General features: G+C 35.8%; 1 protein-coding gene and 1 non-coding gene across 10 annotated transcripts in view; both read left to right on the forward strand.

Annotated features, from left to right (window-relative positions):
• Positions 1-25,503, forward strand: part of FAM184A (family with sequence similarity 184 member A) — a 121,462-nt gene extending 95,959 nt beyond the window's left edge. The window contains exons 12-19 of one of the 9 annotated variants that reach the window (XM_027056999.2): positions 4,610-4,763; positions 8,784-8,911; positions 10,371-10,555; positions 10,980-11,126; positions 18,086-18,203; positions 20,803-20,907; positions 23,340-23,575; positions 24,405-25,503. In XM_027056999.2, the coding sequence (XP_026912800.1) occupies positions 4,610-4,763; positions 8,784-8,911; positions 10,371-10,555; positions 10,980-11,126; positions 18,086-18,203; positions 20,803-20,907; positions 23,340-23,575; positions 24,405-24,414 (1,083 nt within the window). In that variant the 3' untranslated portion in view covers positions 24,415-25,503. The remainder of the gene's footprint in view (positions 1-4,609; positions 4,764-8,783; positions 8,912-10,370; positions 10,556-10,979; positions 11,127-18,085; positions 18,204-20,802; positions 20,908-23,339; positions 23,576-24,404) is intronic. The other 8 variants (XM_027056996.2, XM_027056997.2, XM_027056998.2 and 5 more) reach the window with 8 other exon arrangements.
• LOC113599022 (U6 spliceosomal RNA) lies at positions 20,240-20,346 on the forward strand. The gene has a single exon (XR_003419762.1). It is a non-coding gene; the product is annotated as a U6 spliceosomal RNA (small nuclear RNA).
• Positions 25,504-26,842: the final 1,339 nt, after the last annotated feature.

A 26,842-nucleotide genomic window follows, 5' to 3' on the forward strand; every position in this document is an offset into this window, starting at 1 on the left:
GTCCGACTTCAGCCAAGTCACGATCTCGCGGTCCGGGAGTTTGAGCCCCGCGTCAGGCTCTGGGCTGATGGCTCGGAGCCTGGAGCCTGTTTCCGATTCTGTGTCTCCCTCTCTCTCAGCGCCTCCCCCGTTCATGCTCTGTCTCTCTCTGTTCCAAAAATAAATAAAAAACGTTGAAAAAAAATTAAAAAAAAAAAGACCTAAATATGAAACCTGAAACCATAAAAATCCTAAAAGAGAACACCAGCAATAATTCTCTTGACAACTTTCCATGGCAACTTTTTTCTAGAAAGGTTCCCTGAGGCAAGGGGTACAAAAACAAAAATAAGCTCGGGACTGCATCAAAAAAGGAAGCTTCTGCACAGCGAAGGAAACACTGAATGGAAGAAGATATTTGCAAATGACATATCTAATAAAGGATTAGTATCCAAAATATAAAAAGAACTTTCTATGACTCAACACCCAGAAAAGAAATAATTCAATTAAAAATAGGCAGAAGACATGAACAGACATTCCTCCAAATAAGACATACAGATGGCCAACACATTCATAAAAAGATGCTCAACATCACTTATCTTCACAGAAATGCAAACCAAAACTACAATGAGAGATGACCTCACACCTGTCAGAATGGCTAAAATCAGTAACATAGGAAACAACAGGTGTTGACAAAGATGTGGAGGAAGAGGAACCCTTGGGGTGCCTGGGTGGCTCAGTCAGTTAAGTGACTCTTGGTTTTGGCTCAGGTCATGATCTCATGGTTTGTGAGTTTGAGCTCTGCATCGGGCTCTGTGCTGGTAGTGCGAGCCTGCTTGGGATTCTCTCTCTCCCTCTCTCTCTGCCCCTTCCCCGTTTGTACTGTCTCTCTCTCTCTCTCTCTCTCTCAAAAATAAGTAAATAAAAACTTTTTTAAAAAAAGGAACCCTCTTGAACTATTGGTAGGAATGCAAACTGGTGCAGCCACTATGGAAAACAGTATGAAGGTTCCTCAAAAAATTAAAAACAGAAATACCTGAGACGCCTGAGTGGCTCAGTCAGTTAAGCATCTGACTCTTGATTTTGGCTCAGGTCATAATCTCAGTTTGTGAGATTGAGCCCTGTATCAGGCTCTGCGCTGACAGCATGGAGCCTGCTTGGGATTCTCTCTCTCCTTCTCCCCTGCCCATGCCCTCTTCAAAAAAATAAACATTAAAAAAAATAAACTACCCTATAATCCAGCAATTGCCCTACTGGGTATTTACACAAAGAATACAAAAACACTAATTCAAAGGGATATATGTACCCCTATATTTATAGCAGAAGTATTTATAATAGTCAATATATGGAAGCAGCCCAAGTGTCCATTGATAGATGAATGGATAAAGATGTGGTATATATATCCAGTGGAATATTATTCAGCTATAAAATAGAATGAAATCTTGCTTTTTTAGTGACATAGATGGAGCTAAAGACTATAATGCTAAGTGAAATAAGTCAATCAGAGAAAGACAAATACCATATAATTTTACTCATATGTGAAATTTAAGAAAAGAAAAACAAATGAGCAAAAGGAAATGAAAGTTAGAGGCAAACCAAGAAACAGACTCATAAGTATAGAGAACAAACTGGATGGTTACCAGAGGCGGGTAGATGGGTTCGAAGATGGGTGGAATAGGTGATGGGGATTAAGGAATTCACTTGTCATGATGAGCACTGAGTGTTTAATATAAAAACAATAAAAAAAATCCCTTCTCCCCAGAAGTTAATGTTTGTGTATATAATGTGAATTGAAAATAAACAGCAATTTCATTTTTTAAAAATGCAATGGCGTCTTTCACAGATTTAGAACAAATAATCCTAAGAATTTGTATGGAATTACTGCAAGACCCTGAACGGCCAAAGTAATCTTGAGAAAGAACAACAGAACTGGAGCTATCACTCTTCCTGATTTCAAACTATACTACTAAGCTATAGAAATCAAAACAGTATGGTACTGGCACAAAAACACAGACCAATGGAACAGAATACAGAGCCCAGAAATAAACCCATGGTCAATTAGTTTACAACAAGAATATATAATGGGAAATAGTCTCTTCAATAAATGATGCTCGGAAAAATGTGCAAAAGAATGAAACTGTACCACTCTCTTATACCATATACAAAAATAAACCCCAAATGGATTAAAGACCTGGGGCGTCTGGGTGGCTCAGTCAGTTGAGCATACAACTCTTCATTTCGGCTCAGTCCTGATTCCAGGGTCATGGGAACAAGTCCTGCATCAGGCTGTGTGCTGGGTATGGATTCTACTTAAGATTCTCTCTCTCTTCCTCTGCCCCTCTCTCCTGCTCCCTCTCTAAAAAAGAAGAAAAAAGAAAAAAAATTTTTTTTAATTAAAAGTAAAAAAGCTTTTGCTAGTAAAGGAAACCATCAATAAAACAAAAAGGCAACTCAATGAATGGGAGAGGATATTTGCAAATGATTTATCCAATAAAAAATTATTCAAAATATATAAAGAACTTACAGAACTCAACACCAAAAAACCACAGTCTCATTAAAAAAACAGGTGGGAGACCAGAATAAACATTTTCCAAAGAAGGCATACAAATGGCCAATGGATACAGGAAAAGATACCCAATATCACTAATCATCAAGGAAATGCACATCAAAACCACAATGAGATATCACCTCTCAGAATGGCTGGTATTAAAAGACAAGAAATAACAAGTGTTGGCAAGGATGTGGAGAAAAGGGAATGTAAATTGGTACAGCCATTGTGGAAAACAGTATGGAGGTTCCCCCCAAAATTAAAAATAGAGCTCCTGCGTGATACAGCAATTTCCCTTCTGGGTACTTATCTGAAGAAAATGAAAAGATATCTGCACTCCTGTATTCATGGCAGCACTATTTAAAATAGCCAAGATATAGAAGCAACCTAAGTGTCCATCGGTAGATCAACGGATAAAGATGTGTGTGTGTGTGTGTGTGTGTGTGTGTGTGTGTGTGTATCTTTTCATACACACACACACAATGGAATATTACTCAGCCATTAAAAGAATGAAATCTTGCCATTTGTGATAACATGGGTGGACCGGGGGGTATTATACTAAGTGAAATAAGTCAGAGAAAGGCAGATACTGTCGGATTTCACTTGTATGTAGTGAACAAAAAGAAAACAAATGAACAAACAAAACCTAAACAGACTAATAAATACAGAGAATGAACTTGTGGTTGCCAGATGGGAGGAGATGGGGGCGGGGAGGGGGGGAATGAGCAAAGTAGGTGATGGGGATTAAGGGGTACAAACTTCCAATTATAAAAGAAGACCTGGAGATGTAGTAAAGTACAATATAAGCAATATAGTCAGTAATATTATAATAACTTTGTATGGTGATAGATGGTGATTACACTTCTGGTGACTATTTCATAGTGTTCATAAATGTTGAATCAGTATGTTGTATCTGAACCTAATATTGTATGTTATCTGTACCTTAACAAAGGTGCATGTGCGCGTGTGCGCGCGCGCGCACACACACACACACACACACACACACACACACACAATTAGACCTGATTGTTAAATAATCTTTTTGTTGGTATCATTTGTGAATGAGAATAACATATAACCTCTTGTATCAGTACTTTAATTTTACACATTCAGTCTCTTTAGAACGTTAATCATTTTTCAAAAGTTGTGCATCACTAGGTAGCTAAGCTACCTAAGTAACTAAAGTTGTCTAGATTAAAAGTTCCATATTTTACTATATTTAAAGAAACCTGTGCTTTATTTTTCAGAAATAAAACACTTGAGAAACAGTGAGCATAAGTAGCCAAATATTAACTTATAAAAACAGGATTTTAGAGTAATGGCTAGGGAAATATAGCCCTAGTTACAGCATGGTATCTTTCTCAGAAACCTTTCATGTTTCAGATTATGGTAAGAAAAACCCTTCTTGTCAGTTCAGTCTGTATTCTTGAGGTACGCTGAGCTCTGTTTTTCTCCCGTGGCCACATAACTTCTCTTAGTTTTAGCCACATATATGTAGTCTATTTTCTCTGGTTAGGCTTTTAGAACTAATCATGTGAGAGGTTTGTTTACTTTTCCAGTTCCCTACTCTCACAGATTTTCTTCTGTTCCCAAATGCCTGTAGAAAGTCATTACAAAATATTTGATAAGGTTTGAGTTGTAAAAGCCATCTGTCATCTGCCTTTTCCTGATCAGAAGGAGATCTTTTCTTGTTAATGCCCTCCTCCTCTCTTCCTAAGTTTGTGCACACAGAGGAAATATTCGTTCATTTAGGTGCCTTACACCCCTCAACAACTTCAGAAAATGACTTTAGTGGAAAACTACCTTAGGTAAAGGGCTGACATCCCAATTTAAACACAATACATTGGATCAACTGGTTTCATAAGGATTGTTCTACTGAAGTGACCCTTTTAATTTAGTTTCTAATGGTTGTTATCTTATATATAAAATATCCTTGAAGATGAATTAAAAATGCCTTATTTTTCTTAAATAACTGAGTTTTAGTAATTTATTTATTTTTTGCCTCCCCCCACAATTTTTTATTTTGCTTTCATTTTCTTTCCTGTATTCTAACATAATAAATTGAATACATTTCTCCTGTTTTAGGCTCTTGAAAATCATTTACAACAAAAACATTCTGCAGAGCTTCAGTCATTAAAAGATGCACATAGAGAGTCAATGGAGGGCTTCCGGATAGAAATGGAACAGGAACTTCAGACTCTTCGGTTTGAATTAGAAGATGAAGGAAAGGCTATGCTTGGTATTTTGAAAGGATTATAATCTTGTCATATTTATTTGTATCTTCTTTAAAATTCAACATGAAATGACAAAGTTTTATTTTTAATTTTTGACACACCAAAATGAGTATCTAAGTGTTTTGCATATTTGAAGTTATCAGATGAAGAGGTGAGTATGGAGGAGTAGAATGGATAGAACACAATGAAGTGAGGTCCCCTCACCTTTCTCCGTACTCTGGCTATGTAAGCAGCACTCACTGGGGCTTCCACCTATTAAGAGACTAAATGGAGTTGCCCTGACTTTCCAGTGACCGAAAGGAGTAGATAAGTATGGAGCCACAGGTCCTTAGACATGATAGTCATATGGGTTGTTTGTTTTTGTTTTTTTTTTTTTTCCCACTTCAGGATTTTGTTTGTATGAGAAAACTCTTTAGGTCTGACTTTTTGCTTAGGTATTTTTCAGATATTTTTTATTGGGATTTTAATCTTTGAAGTGTTCAAATCACTACCCTTCTTATGAAGAGATCAGTTGAGTTTTGAAGAAATACTGCATAGGTATTTAAAGAGTTTGGGGGTGGGGGGGTTTGGTGTTGTTTGGTAACTTTATTCCTACCATCTCATTTTCCTTCTGTTTGTTTTTTTCCCCAAAATCTCTTAATACAAGTTTTTATTGTATGTTGTCACATTTCAGTGGCATATGCTTTCTAAGTAGGAATTGGAAACAGAGAAGACCAAAGTGTTGTGAATACTTTGGGCCTCAAAGGCAAAGCCATTTGACCCAATACATCATCTCTATTATTGCTGGGAGCCCTAGGCCAGGTCGTCATAGTTCTCTCCTCTTCCTCTGTGACAAGACACTGCAATAGCCAGGGTGAAAATCATCGTGAGAATGTTTATCAAACATTTGTGGAATACCTGTTTACATGCTACAGAAACTGCTGAGCAAGGAGAACTAAAAAGTGAACTGCTGCTCTGTCTTTACATACAAGGAGCATACAGTCCAATGCAGAGGTAGCCTTTGGAGAATTCTGGCCCAAGGGAAGCACAGACTTTCCACAACTGTATGAAAAGAAGTAGAAACAGGCCAAGTGTTAGCACTATTGTTTAGTCCATTGAAACTTGATTAAATACCTCTTTGTTGACAAAAGGACTTTTTGTGATTTTAATTAAACTTTTTTATTTTGAGATAGTTATAGATTCATATGAGCTTGTAAGAAATAATACAGAGAGATCCTCTGAACACTTTAGACAGTTTCCCCCAGTGGTAACATCTTTCAAAACTGTAGTTCATATCACAACCAGGATACTGACATTGATACTGTCAAGACACAGAACACTCCCATTACCATGAGGATCCCATTTATAGCAACACCTACTTCCCTTTCCTCCCCACCTTTGATGCCTGGTAACCATTAATCTGTTATCCATTTCTATTATTTTGTCGTTTAAAAAATGTTATAAATGGAATAACATATCACCTTTTGGTGATTGTTTTTTTTTTTTCACTCAGCATAATTCTCTGGAGATTCATCCAGGTTGTCGTATGTATCAATAGTTTGTCCCTTTTTATTGCTGAAGGACAATTGTTATTCTTTACCCATTGAAGGACATCTGGTGTTTTCAGTTTTGTATAAGAGTAAGCTTTCATTTCTCTGAGATAAATGCCTAGGAGTAGAGTTGCTGGATCATATGATGATTGTAGGTTTAGTTAAGAAACTGTTTTCCAGAGTGGCTGTACCTTTTCACATTCTCACCAGCAATGAATGAGTGACAGTTTCTTTCACATCCTTACCAGCATTTGATGTCACTGTTTTGTATTTTAGCCATTCAGATAGGAGTGTGGTATTACCTCATTGTGAATTTTACTTTGCACTTCTCTAACGGCTACTTATTTTGAACATGTTTTCAGGTATTCATTTGCCATCTGTATATCTTTTCTAACTGGATTGTTTGTATTTTTACTGTTGAGTTTTGGGAGTTCTTCATGTATTCTAGGTACCAGTCCTTTGTCAGGATCCTTCAGGTCTACATTTTGCACCCCTTATACTATTGAAATTACTGTCCCTGAAGTCACCATTGAACTATGAAATTCCAAATTCATATATTCTCACTAGCTCTCATCATATTTGCTCTGTCTGCATCATTTGACCTCTTTGACCTTCTTGAATCTTCTTTTCCCATTGGTCTCCATGATCATATACTCACCGCACTGCATTCTGACCTCTGCTTTTTAAGAATCTTCACTTGCTGCTCCTGTTTTCTATGCATCTGTTAAATATGGCTGTTTCCCAATCTTTAGTCCCCAGCCTTTTGGTCTGTTTTTCAGTCTTCAGGCTTTTCCCGGTTGATTGGATTCACAGCTATGGCTCCAACTACTGTCTATTGTGCTAGTGACTCCAAATATGTATTTCGAGACTGAACTCCTTTCCTTGTGAATTAGATTTCTATTTCTTATTGCATATTAGAAAGTTAGATATTGTAAATTATATTCTATATTTTTAAATATTAGCTTACCATCTTTCTCAAGTCCAAAGTGTATTGCCATTCCTGTACCTTCCATTTTAACTAAGACTGTCACTGTTTACCCAGTTGCCCAAGCCAGGAAGCTAGGAGAACTTATTTTCTTTTGCTTCCACATTCTGTTATTTCCTCCACTTTTCATAGTCATATCATTTTTCACCTGGGTTATTGTCATAACCTTCTCGCTGATCTTTGTTCCTTCAGTTCATCCTTCAGACTCCAGTCTGGCTAATCTGTGTAAGACTCAAATCTCACCATGTAACTTCCCAACTTTAAATCCTTCACTGATTCCTATATACCACCTCACTGCCTGTCAAGTTTTTCCACTGAAGCCGCCCTTCATACCAGGGGAGACTAAACTTATGCCCTATGTGGAGGCCTCAGGAAGAGCCTAAATTGACTAGCCACAAGCACAGCATTTCTTTGAAGTCATCTTATGTTTTAGCTTTAGAATATATAATTTGCATTTTACTCACATCTCCTTTGCATTAACATGAAAGTAATGACTTTCCCCTAAATCTTTAAGTACAGTTCATGTTTCAGATGATGATATTTGTATACGCTAAAAGTCCCTCAGATATACTGCGACACATATCCCAGACTGAGAACCATGAACCTAAACATAAAGTAAAAAGCATTTTATGCTACAACTTTCTCAGACTGGGCTCCATTTTCTTTCCAGTATGACCACATGTTCTGTGGGCATCTGCCACACCATCTTCCTATAGTTTACCTGATAAATTAGGTTCTCTCTGCTTTTGCATATCTTATCCCTTTCTCATTTATGCTTTTCTCTTTCTCCACTTGGAGAACCCCTACTCAGTGCTATAGACTGAGGCCCTGTGACAGTTCCTTTGTGATAGCATTCCTAATTTCCTTCTCCTAGGAAATGGTGCTTCCACTGCTGTGCTTTCCTTATAACTAATATTCATTTCTGATATTCCACTTAATTCCCTGGCATGATGCCTTTCCCTGTAGCCTATGCAGTTATTAGAACAGGGTCATATTTTGTTCTCCCTTAGTATAGTACCAGACATTCAGTAAATGTGGATTGTATCAAATAATCTCAAATTCAAATAAAAATGATGATTTACAAATCACTAAGAGCACTCACCAGCCAGTGCTTAACATCTTTCAGAAATATTGTGGAAGAATTCTTACCTGGGTGGGAAGTTGCTTCCTAAATGAATATATGTTGTGGTATTATTCAGCTCTAAAATGATGTTATTCCAGTAGTGAATGAGAAAAGTTAAAAATATTTCATTTCCATTAGCACCTTACTGCCAAACTCAAAGCATATATGGAAATTCCTTGATCTATTGAGCAGATGAAAATTTTCTTGTTCTTATCAAAGCTGGATGACCTTTAAATTCATGACATTCTATGACAGTCTATGATATTTTAATGGGCATATACAAGTGTCCTAATTTTAAAAACAATATTCTGTGACTTTTATAATTTTTACGTAAAGTATCAGTAATATTTTTCAATATACTAAAGCTCTTTTTTCCCTCGGATTCCAGCTTCCTTACGATCAGAACTAAACCATCAACATGCGGCTGCAATTGATTTGTTACGGCACAGTCATCATCAAGAATTGGCAGCTGCTAAAATGGAATTAGAACGAAGCGTAGATATTAGCAGAAGACAGGTAAAGAAGAACATGTTATGGGATGATTCCTTAAATGTGGATAGATCTGAATGTTCACAATTTTCTGAAAATTTTGTAATAACTAGTATTTACATTAGTTACTATTTACTACCTATATTGAAGAGCTTTATTTTTAAAGGGAAATAAGGTAATTTGACTTATTATATTGGTCATAAAATTATATTTTATGACTTTTTAATTGAATATATTGAATTTTACTTGCATCCTGAGAAAGCAATCAATGAAATATGAATAACACAAAGAGTAAAGACAGAATACCATAAAACAGCATTGCCTATAGGTGGACCTCTTCTGTATCTGCTATCTACTGTGGTAGTCACTGGCCACATGGGCCAAATATGTCTAGTGTGACCGAGGACCAGGATTTTCAATTTTGTTTAATTTTAAATCATTTAAACTTGAATTTAAATAGTCATGCTGGATAACATAGCTATGGAAGTAGTAGGTCCTCAAAAAAAAAAAAAAAAGATATTTCCATACCACTCTAGCACAGGTAATATTTATGCTTTTTAAACTTCGCTCTTTAATGAAGTGTACTTCCTTTAATTAGAGAATTTATGATCTTGAATATATGTCTATCCAGGTGGAAGGATTTCTAGGCATAGTGTAATGAAGTCCATTATTTTTTAGACTTAAGACTTTTACTTTGTTAGTCTTTAGCTATGTTAAATGATCAGCTCAAATTTTCTCTTCATTGCTATGAAGTTTTAAATGAGCCACCTTATAATCATGGAGGGAAGTTCTATCTTCAACTATGCTGACACTGAAATTGACAATATCTAGTAGACATTGTGAAAAACAGTGACTTCTAGGAATATGGAAGGGAGCTTATCTTTCAGACAAGGTAACTGTTAGATCAGCACAAAGCAGACAAAGTCTGCTTTCTAAACCATATGATATGTGTGTGTCGGGATGGCCTCCCTAGATGCAGGGAATTTTTAGATTAAAGGACAGTGGTGCCAGCATTTTACTGTAAGCCCATATAACTTGGTGAGTATGTAGGAGCCCTGCATTCTAATTTGAGCTCTGCCATTCATATACATCCTCCTTGAACAGGTATCTCTTGGGTATTGGTTTCCTTGTCTGTAAAATGTGTGGGAAATTGCATTTTATGGTCTTTTGGGCCTCTTGTCACCCTGATATTATCCATATAAACTGTATCCATATAAACACTTCATATGTATATGGAAAAAGAAGAGCCTTTAGATTTTTTTCAGCAGTTTGCTTTCGAAGCAGGGTCATTACATTTGACATTCCAGTATGTCATTTTCTTTCCTTTAGATAAATGCAGAAAGCAAATATTAGAATACGTTTAAGAATTATTTGTAGGGGTACCTGGCTGGCCGAGTTGGTAGAGCATGCAATTCTTGATCTCGGGGTTGTGAGTCCAAGTTCTGCATAGAACTTACTTTAAAAAATAATTATTTGTATTTTGCAGAGTAAGGAACATATGTGTAGAATAACAGATCTACAAGAGGAATTAAGGCACAGAGAGCATCACATCTCAGACTTGGATAAGGAGGTACAGCACCTTCATGAAAATATAAGTGCCCTAACCAAAGAATTGGAATTTAAGGGGAAAGAAATTCTCAGAATACGAAGTGAATCTAACCAACAGATGAGGTATGTCATTAATCACAACAGACAGAATATACAGTGTTACCTGAAAGACTGCTATAATAGTAGTTAGCAATACATGCTTATTTTTATGACTAGCCTGCCTTCTTGTAGATATTGAAGACCACTCCTTTATTTGTTGATGGCTGTAATTTAGAACATAGATAAAATGTTGGTATTTTGAATAATATGTATGTACTCATTAACTTTGGAAACTATACAATTAACTAAAATCTTTATAAAATGTAATTTAAAAAGCATTAAAGGAGACAACTTTAACAAACTCAAAGATAGGAGCAAAGTAAGTTATTTTAGGCTATTTCCATTAATTTTCTCTATATTATACATAAAACCATTTCAAATCTGTAGAATATAGAAAGTTTTGAAAGCTTGATTTCAGAATAACATTTTCTTAACCAAAAATAAACAGGTTGCATGAACAAGATTTAAACAAGAGACTTGAAAAAGAGCTGGATGTCATGACAGCAGACCACCTCAGAGAGAAAAATATCATGCGGGCAGATTTTAATAAGACTAACGAGCTACTCAAGGAAATAAATGCAGCTTTACAAGTGTCGTAAGTCATATTATATTAAAGAAAATTCATATGTGGGACATAAACTGAGGAGACTGTGTCTAACCTCAGATTAGCTATTCTTTTTAAATCTAATTAAGGGATACTTAAAAAAGAAAACATAAGTGCTATATTCCAGATGGTAATTGCAGTATGACATTTTATTTAACGAGAATAAGGCAATTGAATGATTGTTTCTCAGCTGCCACTGTTCTGGTTCTGCTAGGACAGTCCTTGCCTAAAGCCTGTCCCTCAGGATCTTGAACCGACATGCCATGGTGAAAACTCCAAAGATGTCCATTATATAATATTAAATACAAAGGGCATATTGTGGCCAAAAGGAATATTATGATCCTATACATAAACTAATAATACATATTTTATATACAAATATCAAAAAATCTTGAAAAATAAATACAGAATTTTAATGACAGTACTTCCATCTAGAGAGTGGATTACAGGGTATTGGAGGTGGGGAAGAGCAAAAACTATAAAAATATACTCTACAGAGAGATTGTTGGAATTCATACAAACATTTAATATTGATTTGAAAAATTAGTGCAAGTTAAACATCACAGATAGTTACTACTCATACATAGTAACTCCAGTATTGTTAAAACCAAGATTTATCACTGTTGCCTAATGTTTTAAGAAAGTATTTAATAGCTTTTCTCTTTTCTCCACATTTCTAAACTCTTATAGCCAATGTGCAAATAACATTCACTCCATCTCTGTGCCCTAAACCCTGGTCCAACTTAAATTATTTTAGAATTAATTAATCTACTCTAAACTGCTGCTGCTGCAAATGGTTTATTCACCTTTAGTCTATCTTCTTCCAGTGAATTTAAAATGCTGAATAAAAATATGTAAATATCTCCACATAGTTCAGTAAAGTCAAAATAGTGACTAATCCCATTAACCTTAGTCTCAAAGTGAAACTTAAACTCCTAGTGTCACTGTGCCTTATCCACCTGTGTCCACCACACTGACAGTTTCCTTCTGAGATTCTGTTACGTTTCCTCTACAGTCTAGAATAATCTGTTGTTACTACCTGATTACCTATCCCCATCTAAATATCTCCTCACGTTTTATTCATTTAACTGATTAAGCTTCATAGTTGCTTTTGTTACATATATGTAACATATACAACCACATTCACTTCAGCTGAAACAAAAAACAGACCCCAGTTGTTGGTATTTACTTCAGTGGTGGCTTCTCAAGTGAAGCACTCTGCAATGGACACACAGGATTTTCGCATTAGTAGTCACTTGAATGTTTCCTGAATGCATTTTTTGAGAATTCTAACATTTATCACATTATGAAGTTATACTTGAAATGATGAGGAGACCTGTGAGATCATTTTTCCAGTCACGATGATTTCTGGTGTTTCCTGGTTTTGGAGGTAATATTTAAATCCTTTTGAGCTACAGTAAGAGCTCAGGTATCTTCCATGTAGAAGAGTGCATCCATCACCTTAGGCATTTTGCAAAAATTAGTTACAGTAAACCCCACTCTTGGCTTTCCCTTCTCCTGGCCTCAGTGTTACTCATTGGGCAGAGACTGAAATCCTGGTATCTCCCTCTTCACAGTCTGAAAAAACATGCTCACAAAAATAACCTGTGTCTATCCATGTGTCCTGTCTCCTTAGGAATGTTAATTTACAAAGATTAAAGATTTGTTTCTACTTTATTCTGTTTTATATGGTTTTACACATTAGGAATTTTCAGTAGATAGTAAATAACTTAGTTTTGCTAATTATGGTAATTTTTAATTGAATTAGTATTACTCATGAGTCAGATATTTGATCTGCTTTTCTAGATCTACCACTTGTTTTAGACTTCAGCTAGATCCATGTTAATCAACTGTATTTCTTTTTCCACCAGAAAACTGCTATCATACAATTAGTCTCTAGTTTAGGTATTTACTCTTTTAGTTGAAACCAAACACACACTGAAATAAATGTATTTAGACCAGGACTGCCCAGATTTTTCTATGATAACGAAAATGTCCTGTATCTGCTCTGCCCAGTACAGTTGTTACTAGCCACAATGGCTGTTGACCATTTGAATTGTGGCTAGTGCCACCAAGGAATTGAATTTTTAATTTCATTTTAATTAATATAAATATAAATAGCCACGTATGGACTAGTGGCTACCATATTGGGAAAGCACAGTTTCTTGTTTTTGTTTTTTTGAGAGAGACAGAGACAGACAGAGTTTGCAAGCAGGGGAGGGATAGAGACAGAGGGAAACACAGGATCCGAAGCAGGCTTCAGGCTTTCAGCCCGATGCGACGCTCAAACTCACAAATCGCAAGATCATCATGACCTGAGCCAAAGTCAGACAATTAACCAACTGAGCCACCCAGGCAACCCTGGAAAGCACAATTTTAGACAATTGAGATATTTCTGCCCCATATCCTTAAATGCAGCGTGCTTGGATCTGCTGAATGCCTTCATCAGTGGTGATGAGCAGGGAGACTGCATTCCAGGTTAAGGAGCTGGGGGGACAACATTTGAACTATTCTTAGCCTGTTGCAAAGGACTACGGACACCTTAGTGAAGTTCCTAATCAACTGCATGCTAACTTTAAGTCTTTGAAATTGGAAAAGCCCTGTGGAATCATAGAAGTGGGTGGTAGTGGAAGGGCTGCAGCATTATGGGTCAGGCTGAAGCCTGAAGTGGAAGGGCCTCTCGAGCAGCTGGAAGCTTTATTTCTGTTCCTGCCCCAAACCCTGTTTGGACTTCAGGGAAGAGGGGAATGGAAATTTAAAGAATGGAAAGGTACCCTCTAAACATTGTAGAAATGGTGATGAGTTCTGTAGTTATGGAATGATTACTAGAAAACCCCACTCTAGTGCTAGGTACTCAAGTCTTAGATTTTCTGATACTCTATAGAAACTATTTTATTTTCCTGAGTGGGATAGTAGTAAAACCCTTGTGTCTAATATGTCATAGTTTTTGTTTGTTTTAGGAACAAATGAGAGAATGGCTGTTTTAAAGAATTTTAAGCCAAATCAATCTATATAGAACGTGGGTGGGGTCATGACATCTTTATTATGCAAAAAGGGGAGTTCAGAGATTATTATTGATTGTCTAGTTTACATTAACTTCTCACTGTACTGAAACAAAAGGAGTTTCTTCTTGGGGGAAGCATTGAGTTTTCTGTATGGGGCCTTTAAGTAGGTAAGTAATCCCTAATTGAAAAAACACTCCACCATATTGGAATTACCACTCTTTAAAAGTTGTTGATAAAAGAGTTCTTTTATCTATACTACTCTAATCATCTTTTGTTGTTGTTGTTTGATTTTTAAATTACCATTCAGGTTGTGTTCATAAGTTTTGTGAGGTACGGAGATAGTAGTCTGTGCCCATAAATTATGGGGAAAGAAAGGTTCAACATTAAACTTCTTCAATTATTGTATTTCCTTTCCTTAAACTGTAGAGAAGGATGGTATAATAGTTTATTTTTATATAGTTAAAATTCTAAAATATATGTGTGCCAATACTGTTTGGCCTATAATCTCAATTTGCTGACTTTGTCAATTATTTTTATAAAGCATAGGAGTACTGCCACCTTGAAAAGTTTTTTATATGTTTTATACAGCTTTTTTATATATTCATATTTTTGGTTTGTGTTGTTCAGGAACCCTAGACATTGACCTATATATTCCCAGAGCCAAAAACAATCAGGGCATGCATGCCTGGGGAGAATCCAACAGTGACCTAATTAGTAATTATATATGTTTTACTTTTAGTATTACTTTCTTCTAGTATGTTTTCTCTAGTATTACTTTTTTTAATTTTAAAAAATTTTTTTAATATGAAATCTATTGTCAAATTGGTTTCCATACAACCAGTGCTCCTCCCAACAGGTGCCCTCCTCAATGCCCATCACCCACCCTCCCCACCCTCCCACCCCCCATCAACCCTCAGTTTATTCTCAGTTTTTAAGAGTCTCTTATGGTTTGGCTGTCTCCCTTAACTTTTTTTTCCCCCTTCTCCTCCCCCATAGTCTTCTGTTCTCAGTATTACTTTTAATGTGAATCTGTATTTTGAGTAAAAGACTATACAAACTTGTACATTTCCCCTCAAGGCAGTGTTTCCCAGGCTTTATTAACCTTTCAGAATTTGGTCATTTCTGGCTACCAGCTACCTTTGATACGGTTTTCATATTTTTAATTGACTTATTATAACTTAAAAAATTTAACAGGAAAACTTGATTATTTCTGCAGTAAAACCATTATCACTACTGAAAAATCATATCCATTTTTCTTTTTTTTTTTAAACGTTTATTTTTGAGAGACAGAGTGTGAGCAGGGGAGGGGCAGAGAGAGGGGGAGACATAGAATCAGAAGCAGGCTCCAGGTTCTGAGCTGTCAGCACAGAGCCCGACAGGGGGCTTGAACCCACAAACCATGACCTGAGCTGAAGTTGGATGCTCAACCAACTGAGCCACCTAGGCGCCCCTGTATCCATTTTTCTAAATAGAAGTTAGGCTGGGGCACCTGGATGGCTCACTTGGTCAAGCATCCTTACCATTCTTGTGGGTTCTTGAGTTTGAGCCCCACATTGGGCTCCATGCTGTGACAGTGCAGAGCTGTTTGGCCCTCCCCCCTCATGCTGTCTCCCTCTCTCTCTCTCTCTCAAAATAAATAAACTTTAAAAATAAGTAAATAAAGAAATAGAAGCTAGGCTGTAATTATACAAATGTAAATTCTGTGAAAATACAACGTTATTAGATCCTAGCTACTATCTGATGCTGCAGGCCTGCCCAAGTGGTATGAAGTAGGGTAATAAGCATATGTTATTAAGGCCATTTAAGATACATAGAACAAAACTGTGACTTTTTTCCTTCTTGTGACCAGAAAGATTAAAGGAGAATAAAACTAAGATCATTTCCTGTACCACCAGTTGTTCACACCTAGTCTTTAGGAAGCAGTGCTGGCCTAGAGTTCACAGGGGCAACTGAAGAAAGAGATTGTTGACCAGCGTTGGCTTGAAATGGATCAGAGTAATACCAAGGGTTCTTCCTGTTAGGATTTTGAAAGACTTGGTAATTCTGGAAATATATTTGCAAGTTAAATCTAGATCATTTTACTTGTTCTCTCCTTTAATGCTTTCCCATTTATATTTATATGAATGGTTTCTTCAATTTAATCAATTATTTTTCCCTTTAATATCCAGGTATCTTTTAAAAGGTGTGTATGTGTGAGAGAGAAAGAGAAAGAGAGAGAGAGAGAGAGAGAGAGAGAGAGAGAGAAAGTCATTTTGTGGAGAGGATTAACTGATGACAGTTTTGTAGGTAAAGCATGCTTTACCTAAATGAGAACTTACACTAGAATTGAGGCTCAGAGCAAAAAAGATGGGTCACGGGTTGTAAGTGATTTAGACTTACTTTTCCTTAACTTCTCATTGTACTAGAACTAAAACAATAGACATAATAGTTTTATTTTTTTTAATTTTGTTCTGTTTTGGGTTTTTTTTTTCCATAATAGTTTTAAATAAGGTGTTAAATTGAGTTTTTTAGTGATCATTTACTGCCAAGTATTCTTGTTTAGCTGCAGGAAGCAATTCAAAAATCTTGTGTTTTGTGTTTAATGATAAAGTTCTACAGTGACATCTTGTGGCTACTCCAGTATTAAACCCAATGCCTTTTTCCTTGACTGGATTATTGTTTCTCAAGCTTCTTAAAACTGTTGCCCTTAAAACACTGTATCACTATAAAATGCAAGTCCCTTTATGTGAGCCCAGTGAAATCACATCTTTCACTCAGTCTGCATGGTCACAAAAGAACAAAAGTAAAGACAGTGAAACTAACCTCAAACTGAACTGACAAAGACCAACTGATTCTGAGACTGCCCCTTCCTAACCCCACACTTCCCTTCACCCACACACCTCCCTAAACCCTCTAGATTAGAACTTTAGCTTGGAGTGAGTTAGTGTAGGAGTTTACTAAAATTCCTAAAGTACACAGAGATTCTTGTACCCCTTTAGAATTAGGGGGTGGGAGTAGATCACAGAATCCTAGAAGACAGATTGTCTAGAAGTTATTCAGTATTTGTTGAGTGAATAAGTTTTTCTGTGTGTCTTCATCCACCATGATTTTATTGAGCTTAATTTTTATCCTTTTATTTTCAAAGGAGTGAATTTTTAAGTCGTTCTATTTAAATTTTCTAAAATTGAAAGTACTTCTTCTGTAGCAGTTTCCATTTGCATCCTCTTCATTCTGCCTTGTCCTATATTTTTGGACCCTGCATGGTCTATGGAGCCTCTGCTCATAAAGGGTGGCCTCTATCCTGGAGTCTTCAGTGGCATTCAGTCCTGTTGCCTTCTCGTCTCATTCAGGGCAGAAAAAGGGAAAAATGAAATTATCTGATGTACTTTTTTTACAGTGTAATGTATTAGCTGATAATACAGAATTTTTACATTGAGTTTCCCATAAACCGAAAAAGAATGATGTTATTATATGTGTCCTTTGTTTCCCTTTCCTCTGTATCTTTTCTTGTACCTTGTCCCTTTTCGATATGTTACCAATCCTTATGTCATCACACAGGAGTATAATTTTGGTAAGTTCTCCTGATAGTGAGCCTGCAATTCCAGCATCAAACCTGTATTTAGAGGTATTATTCAATATATCATTTCTTCTACAGAACTTACCTCACCTCATCCCCACACACTGTTGAATGACTTACAATGAGTGAATTCTTCCAAAAGTAACCTGCAAAGTCTTTAATAAACATCATCTACCCTGTAGAGCCTTTAATAAGGCTATTTAATAAGCTATTTTAGCTTTAATAGCTTTAATAAGCTATTGAGGCAACCATGTTATTCTGAAAAGTTTTAAGGAAAAAAGTTTGGTTTTAAATTTTGTATGTGTTCAGCTGGACTATTTTGAAAACTGCAGGTATTAAAAAGGATGTGTGTGAGTCCTATCAATGAACTAAAGGTTTCTTGTTTTCAGACTAGAAGAAATGGAAGAAAAATATCTAATGAGAGAATCAAAACCAGAAGATATACAGATGATTACAGAATTAAAAGCCATGCTTACAGAAAGAGACCAAGTCATAAAGAAACTAATTGTAAGATTTGCGGGGGGAGGGGGAGGTTGTAACCATGTTAGTAATCAATAGACTGTGGGTTTGCAAAACATGGAAAAGTATTAAGTAATGCTAAGTGAAAATTGAAAGTATAAACTATATGCATTGTGATTGAAAGTTTATTAAAATGTTCATGAATTAAGAAATACAAAGTAATTAAAAATTTTTAATTTGGTATTAGGGTAAAGGGATTGTGCTGCTTTTCAGTAGTTTTTTAAGAGTCTTTTTTAGGACATATGTTTAAATAATATGTCATTGCCAATGTACAGTTAATATACGTTTGAAGTTGTATACAATGTACAGCTAATATACTATATGAACAATATACATATTGTTCATGTAGAATTAGAGTTGGATAGGAAAGAAGAGTCAACACATGCATGCATCATCCTGTACCGTATACTTCCAGTTAGTCATGTTAACTTACCCTGATCCAAAGGGATATTCCATGGGAAAAGGGTTCCATTTTGTTAGGGTTCTAAGAAAGGCTTCAGGCTCTCTCTTGAGAGTCTCGGTCCAAACTGAGGTGTTAGGGTCTCTGACCAGTCCATCAGAGAAGAAAACACAGATTTAACAATAAATAGACTGCCTTCATTGAAGCTATTATTCCTCAAGAATAAGAAATACACAAATGTTTCATAAATCATGAAACATTTTAGAGTCTTCTGATCCATAATTAAAGTATTGTTTTTTACTATCACTAAAAAAGAAAAATCTTTCAGAGTAAAACTAAAAATAGGATGCTAATCACTCTATTGGCTCACTGATCTCCTCAACTGAAAACTGTGGACATTAGCATGAAAAGAGAGCCTAGAAGCATTTATTTCTGAAGTCCTTTTTCTTTAACTTATCTATGTTAGCATCTAGGAAAGCTATCCTGTTGGCTGGGACTAGAAGTTCCTGCCAAAAGCAGCAGGTCATAGATTGGGGTTCATTATGGAGCCAGGAGCAGACATTGGCAAGATTTCCCAGGCATTGTGAACATGAGCACAGCCCTCATAGATTGCTTTGATTACATTACATTCCACACATGAAGTTATTAGCAAATATATTAAGTATATTTCATCCATGGTAGAAACAGCTTTTCCAGTTCTTAGCATACGTCACAGATATAGTTGTATTTTATCCTCATAACAGGATAGGTATCAGACTTCAAAGAATAAAACAAACTCAAAGCAACACCTAGTTGGTGACAGACTAGGAATCCAGCTAAGGGTTGTTCTACACGCTTTCCACTATACCCTGATTCTGTGGACTCTGAAGCACGTGGGCTGAGATTAATGATACAAATGTAGTGGTAACTAAGAAGGGAATGAAGAATCTAGTTCTACTAGAGCACAGTCCTGCATTTCACACTCATGTATTTATTTCCTAAAGTTTAGTTGTTCAGTTGACATATACTGGTCACACGAAAGGCAAAGATTTATCTCTATGTAGGTCACTGTTTCTCTGGTCAGTGATTACCACTGCTGTAATACAGCTGACCCTTGAATAATGCAGGGGTTAGGGACACCAACTCTGTGCACAGTTGAAAATCCACACATAACTGGATTCCCCCAAAACTGAATTACTAATAGACTACTGTTGACTGGAAGCCCTGCTGATACCAAAGTCAGTTAACACTTATTTTGTATATGTATTATTACTGTATTCTTATAATAAAGTAAGCTAGAAAGAAAAATGTCACTATGAAAATACATTTACAGTACTGTACTGTATTTATAAAAAAAAAATCAGTGTGTAAATGTACCCACACAGTTCAAACCTGTATTATTCAAAAGTCAACTGAACATTGAGGTTTCAGAGAGGAGATTAAGCAAGATGAAATGTATTTGCAGTACTGAAGATAATGCTGTATCAGTATCACCTTTATAGAAACAACAAAACCATGCACACAACTCCATGAATGTAAGTTAAGCATGTTCAAACTGCACAGCCAGCAGTTTGGAATAGAGATGGGACCAAGGAAACCATTTCGATCCAATCTTGAAGGGAAAAGTTATTAAAGGGTACAGAAGGTGCTCACTTCGGCAGCACATATACTAAAATTGGAACAATACAGAGAAGATTAGCATGGCCCCTGCACAAGGATGACACGCAAATTCGTGAAGCGTTCCATATTTTAAAAAAAAATAAAGGGTAGAGAAGAGTCTCAAAGCATAGGGTATTGAAAGGTTTTGATAACCATCCCACCAGCAGTCCTTAAGACACTGGCAATCAGATTTAGAAACCTTTGGGGCACCTGGGTAGCCAAATCTGTTAAGCATCCAACTTTGGCTCAGGTCACAATCTCACGGTTTGTGAGTGAGCCTCGCGTGGGGCTCTGTGCTGACAGCTCAGAGCCTGGAGCCTGCTTCGGATTCTGTGCCTCCCTCTCTCCTGCCCCTCCCCTGCTCATGCTCGCTCGCTCGCTCTCTCTCTCAAAAATAAACATTAAAAAAAATTTTTTTAATCTTTGATGAACAAGGTATATAAATCTTCAGGTTTTATATTAAATTTTGAATGGAATGGCATTTATACATTACAGTTTTAAATTTTCAATAGAAAATGTCTAAGTGACGTTTATAATTCTCTTGCATAGGAGGATAATAAATTTTATCAGCTGGAATTAGTCAATCGAGAAACTAACTTCAACAAAATGTTTAACTCAAGCCCTTCTGTTGGTGTTATTAATCCATTGACTAAGGTATGTGCTGTAAACACCATAAAATAGGGATGTAGTTTAAAACTTGCTTAAAAAATTTTAATATTTAGAGCAGCATAGGATAAAGCTTACAAACAATGTTTTCAATTTAATATTTAGGACTAAAATCTATGAATTCTTTATGTATACATTTTCACTGAACGAGGCTAATATTTTTGTTGAGAATTCTTATTCCTTAAAACATTTTATTAATTATAAACCCTTGGTTTCTACCATTCTGTTTTTCATATCCCCAAAGAAAACTAACTTTGAAATCTCCTCAGGATAATTTCTTGTCATTTTCTTGGTGTTCACTGTTCTCTGTGGGATCCTAAAGGTACTCCAGCCCTGTATACACAACAGCTCTCCCTAACGTAAAGCCTAAGGCCTGCCATCTTAATGGACGTTGCATTGGACATGTATTTTGTTGCCTACCAGTCTTTGGAAAAAGGCTTTACTTCTCTCAGTCTTAGGACCTCTCATGACAATTAAAATTGAAGATGACCCATTTTTGGGGCCATCTTTGTTACTCTCTTAGGACAGATAGAAGAGCCTTGTAGACAAATGAGATGGACATGGCTAAGTCTTACACATCTTTGTACCCCAGCTTCCTATGGCTCCCCTCATAGTGCTTTGGGTATAGTAGGTAATCAATAAATACTTGTTCAGTTGCAAACTTCATCACATATTCTATAAGCTACCACAGGTAAGTGAATAAAGCAAATAAGAATAAATAATTATATTGGCTTCACAGGAACTTCTATATCTTCTGGAAGACATCAGTAATAGAAATAAAGTAGTAGTGGTAAAGCTGTCTTTTGATTCAGATTTAATTAATTTGACCATCATGCCTAATTTCTATTAGGCCCTTAGCCAGAAACTTTTGCTTTCAAAGCTCATAAGAACTACTCTGTTAAGAACATGGGATTCTATCCTTCCTTCACAAGTTAAAGTGCTCCAAACTTTAAACTTAAACCTTTAACATAGAGTGACTTAAATGTTTTATGAAACAGAATGACTAAAGTAGGGAGGCATATAGCTTCAGAGCCTAAAATACTGCCTGGCACATTGAAGGTTCTCAGTAAATAATTGGTGAATGAATTAATATAGTTAGTTTCAGTTTTTAAGTCCATAATTTAGGATGAAATAAGCTTTTAATTAGAGAGCAAGATTATGAGACTTGCTGAAACAAGATAATAAAAAGGAAAATATTTCTAATATATTTTGCGGAATTACAGTTTTAGCTATAAAACCATTACCGTAGAACTTTATAATAATACTTTTATAATAACGCCAATAACTTTTATAATAACAATATTTTTTATTTCTTCAAATAGTAACCTTAAATGGGTTTATTTAATGCCCTCTGGTGACCAGAACAAGAAAATGCACACAATACATCTTTGTTAATTTTTGAATGACTTCACCTTTCACTAATATTGTGATTCTAGAAGATATCCTTTCTTTTTTCAGTTATGCTAAAGACTCTTTGTCAGAGACTCCATGACTGACAGAATATGACAGAGGGCAATCTGTAGATAGCAAGTATACTAGTTTGTAAATAAAGGAAAAAGGCCAATTAGGCTTTTTTTTTAAAGCACTCAAATCATTTTGCAGAAAAATATTTCATAAATTTAACTAGTACACATTTAGTAAAAGATGAGAGTATTAAAAATATCTTGCAACTTGTGAATTTTTATTCTGCACAGCAAGATGAGTGCGAATAAAATAGAGACTTAAGTTAATGATTTGTAAACTGATAGGTTTTGATACTCTGTGATTATATTCCTCTTGCTGTCTGATTTTAAAGACCAACTAGAAAATAAAAAAAGATGGATCTCTTTTGTTCTATATCCTTTAAATGCTTTTAAAAGATTATGAGCCAATTAGTGATACTACCAACTGGGAAATGAGATTTAATTATGCAGACTTAATTTTCTCTTGTAAGGCAGCTTTGGGTCTTAAGTGGGAATGTGGAATATGTTTCAAACTACTGTGCCAAGTATTTTTTCACTTCCTCTTTTTTCCAGACAAGGACTGCCTCCCTTTGACAGAAGGCTAAAGTTCACGGACATCTCTTTAAAACTGTTTAACTTTATACCTTCTTCTCCTAGTTTGAGCCCAAATCCGTTTAGCCTTGTGGTATCTTCAAGACCTGCTCCTTCCCCATTTCCTCACAGTTTTCTTTACCCTTTGGCATTCTTTCCATCTCCTCCCCTCCCCATGAACACCAATCCTCATTCTTTTCTGGCCCAGGAGCATGTCTGTCTGTGAGGATTCCATGTAGATAAAGAACACCTCCAAGGATCCCCAGACCACACTTTGGGTGACACTGGTTCATTTTAACATCCCAATTTAATGTAAAGCTTCCGAAAATTTTCCATGCCAAATTTATATCTTCTACTATTCCTATTTTCTCATTTGTCCTTATACAGGGACTATCCTCACATGTATTATTTTTAATGCAGCAAAAGAAGAAGAATGACAAATCACCAACAAACAGGTTTGTGAGTGTTCCCAATCTAAGTGCTCTGGAATCTGGTGGAGTGGGCAACGGACATCCTAACCGCCTGGCTCCCATTCCTAATTCTCCAGTCCACGATACCGAGTTCAACAGCAGCAAACCACTTCCACAGCCAGTGCCACCTAAAGAGCCCAAGACATTTTTGAGGTGAGCCCCGTCTCACCAATGATTTTTTTTCTCTTTTCTTTTTTAACCTGAGAAATTTACCTTCTTACATTGCAGAAATTCACTACTTTAAGGACAGCCTAGGGAAAAAAACATATTACTGTGAAATCTTTTCAAAATATATTTATCACTTCTCTAGAGAACTTCTTTTTGGCTCTTAAGATTTTTTAAAATTTCTTGTCAGTTTTTCTATATACTGAAAGAAGTGCTAATTCTTAATATTTATGGATAATTGCTTCATTTTGAGTATTGTAGCCAATTTTTTCACTAATCATCTTTATTACAGAACTTTAAATTATTTTTTATTTCTGTTATATTTTTTCACTGTCTTGTTTGCCAGGCTTATTTACAAATATATATGCTTACTGCCAAAATAAAATATACGTAAGCTCTGGGAACTTCATGATCTACGTAAGCAAAAAATAAAAAAAAATTTTTACCATTGACGTTCCAATTTTAAGTTAAACTCGGACTTGATTAAATGTATTCACAAGGAGAATTTGAATGAAACCCAATTGTTTATCCATTAAATAAAGTCAGAAAGTACTGGTTTTTGGTAAATGTTTACCTTACTGATTCTGTGCTGCTTTAAATTTACTGTTTAACTTATTCCTACTAAATCTCAGCTGTGTCACCAGTAATAGCCTTACAGGTAGACTATCTTTTTCTAGGGTAAGTGATTACATAGTTAATGACAAATTATTTTAAAGGGAAAAAATAGCAAGAATGAAAATAGTCAAATATGTTTTGAATGTGTCTCCTGCTAAATATTTTGTGTTGCTTATTTTCCCTTGTGCATGGGTATGTTCAGGTATCAGTAAGATGCATGTGCATGAGCTCAAGGAACATGACTACTGGAGTTTCCATTACACATTGTTGCGTGCCTTGTAATTTCCCCCAAAGACGGTAGGGATTCTTTTATTTTCTCAACTAGCCCAAAGACTCTTTAGTTAGAATTAAGTATAAATTTGAACTTTGAAGATGGAGGGGAAACTGGCTTCTGAATGGTACTCCTTTCCCCCTAGAGTATTTGCTTATGGAATTATGATAGTTCAATATAAATATACATGTAGTAAAAAAACTGTACCATGGCTTGGTTACTTAAGTTAGTTATATTTGAGGACACATCTGTAAAAACCAAATGCTTCTGTCAGATTCTGAAATTTTAATTAGCTAGAAGAAAAGGTGCTGAAAAAGAGGAATGTTATCTTATTCTTATTTCTGACAATTCCCCCTGAATTTTCTTTATTCAAAGAAGGTGACATTATTTTTCTCAACTGTCTGGATTTTGGGGGTTTTTTTGTAATTTTTTGTAATTGTTTTGATGTGGCTCCTCCTTAACTGACTTCATCTGAGCTGCTGATGCACTCTACACTCTCATGGAGTGGAGAACCCAATCTAGTGTAGAGGGGTCTACAAAACACATCTAATGCAGGGAACCACTTGTGGTCATCTACACTGGTGTTTTTTTGTGCTTTTCCCTTCGTTTTGCAAAACAGCTTAATGCTGGGTTACATGTCTCTCTTTTTTTATGAATTCAGTCCTCCTCAGAGTGAAGCTTCCCCGGTGGCTTCTCCCGATCCCCAGCGCCAGGAGTGGTTTGCCCGGTACTTCACGTTCTGAAAGAGTAGTGTTGGCAACAGCTCTGTGTGGACTGTTCCTAAGAGCATGACCTTACACAGACCATTATGTGAACAGGCTTTCCTATGTCAGACACTGTGAATGAGAAAGTATTTGTCTCTCCAATTTGCAAATACGCTATTTCCTGTGATATTTACTGGAATCACTCTACTATATTATGTGTGTAATTATAACAGTTATTTTTATTTGAGATGGAGGAGTCTTTAACCTTTGTAATTACTGCATAATAAATTTTATTAGAACAAACAGTGCTTTTCATTTTTTTCTAGTAAGTTTGAGTTTTTAAGTATTTTTTAATTCTAGGTAAGACTTACCCAAAAAGTGTTTTCTGAAAAAAGTTTTCCTGCATAATAACAAAATATCAAATTATTTGACTTCAATAATCAAAACAAAATCAGGATAGGTAAATCTACTCATTTGTTCCATTACCATGTATAATATAAACTGTGTCCTCTAAATGTACAAGACTATAATGAAAACACTTATGGAAATTGTAGATTTTCAACTACAGAAAATACTGCTGACTTATTTATAGTGTATTTTACTATTCTGATAGTTGGGGATCTAGAGCTTCTAATACAGTTAGTATCTATGATTAATATTTATGGCCAAAGGCTATTTGGTAGAGACAGTTCTATCGTAATTTGTCTTAGGAATTAGTTTGTTACTGACACATGGACTCAACTACTACTCAACAACTGGAGTGCCAAATTTAGTTGATTAAGCAATGTAGATTTTAGAAAAATCTGGGTGAACAAGATAAATACAAATACCTGGTCTATGAATGATTGTAACAACAACAAAGACCAATTTTTTAAATGGTTACTATGTGTCAGACCCTGTGCTCAGGGGCAGTAGAAAGATCATGTTATTTAATCGTCACCAAATCTTCAAGAAACAAACCACTGTGTATGAGTGTGCACAGTTGGCATGTTCTTATAAGTTATCCTGGAAAAAAAAGTTTATGTAAAATACTTGCTCTGAATTTTTTTCTTCAACTGAGAGTAAATTTTCTAAGAAAAGTGGTTGATGCTTATTTCAGAAAACAAATCTAGTTATAAGCACTTATTCCCATACCTAACTTGTATATATCTGCTATTTGGAGATTATTTACCAAGGAATTGATGATTAGTACTCATGCAGGTGACTGTGCTAGACACAGATATACAGAGATGATGAACATCTGTTCTCAAAGAGCTAAGCATATACTTGCTAAAATAGCCAAGGACCACTTTTTCTTTTTTAAGCAACCTCAGAAGGCACACAAATAACATTTATGGAGTGTACCATGAGAACAGAGAGGAGGAAGTGATTGATTCTACCTAAATGGTGACATGGAAAGCTTGACATGGAAATGGTACCCAGCTGTAATACTGAAAGATGAGTAAGAATTAACCAGACCTGGGACAGGGTTGTTTCACATACAAACTAGTGCAAGTGTCAAGAAAGAACAGGCCAGCTACATCCAGAGAATTAAGTGCAATCCTATGGGTCCAATGTGTAAGGGCTAGAGAACATGGCATAAGAGAGCAACCATTCCTTGAGCATCTAGCCTTTTATTAGAATTCAACATTTTTAATTAACAACTCAAATGAAAAACACAAGCAT

The sequence above is a fragment of the Acinonyx jubatus genome, chromosome B2 (assembly GCF_027475565.1).
Source record: "Acinonyx jubatus isolate Ajub_Pintada_27869175 chromosome B2, VMU_Ajub_asm_v1.0, whole genome shotgun sequence".
NCBI lineage: Eukaryota > Metazoa > Chordata > Mammalia > Carnivora > Felidae > Acinonyx > Acinonyx jubatus.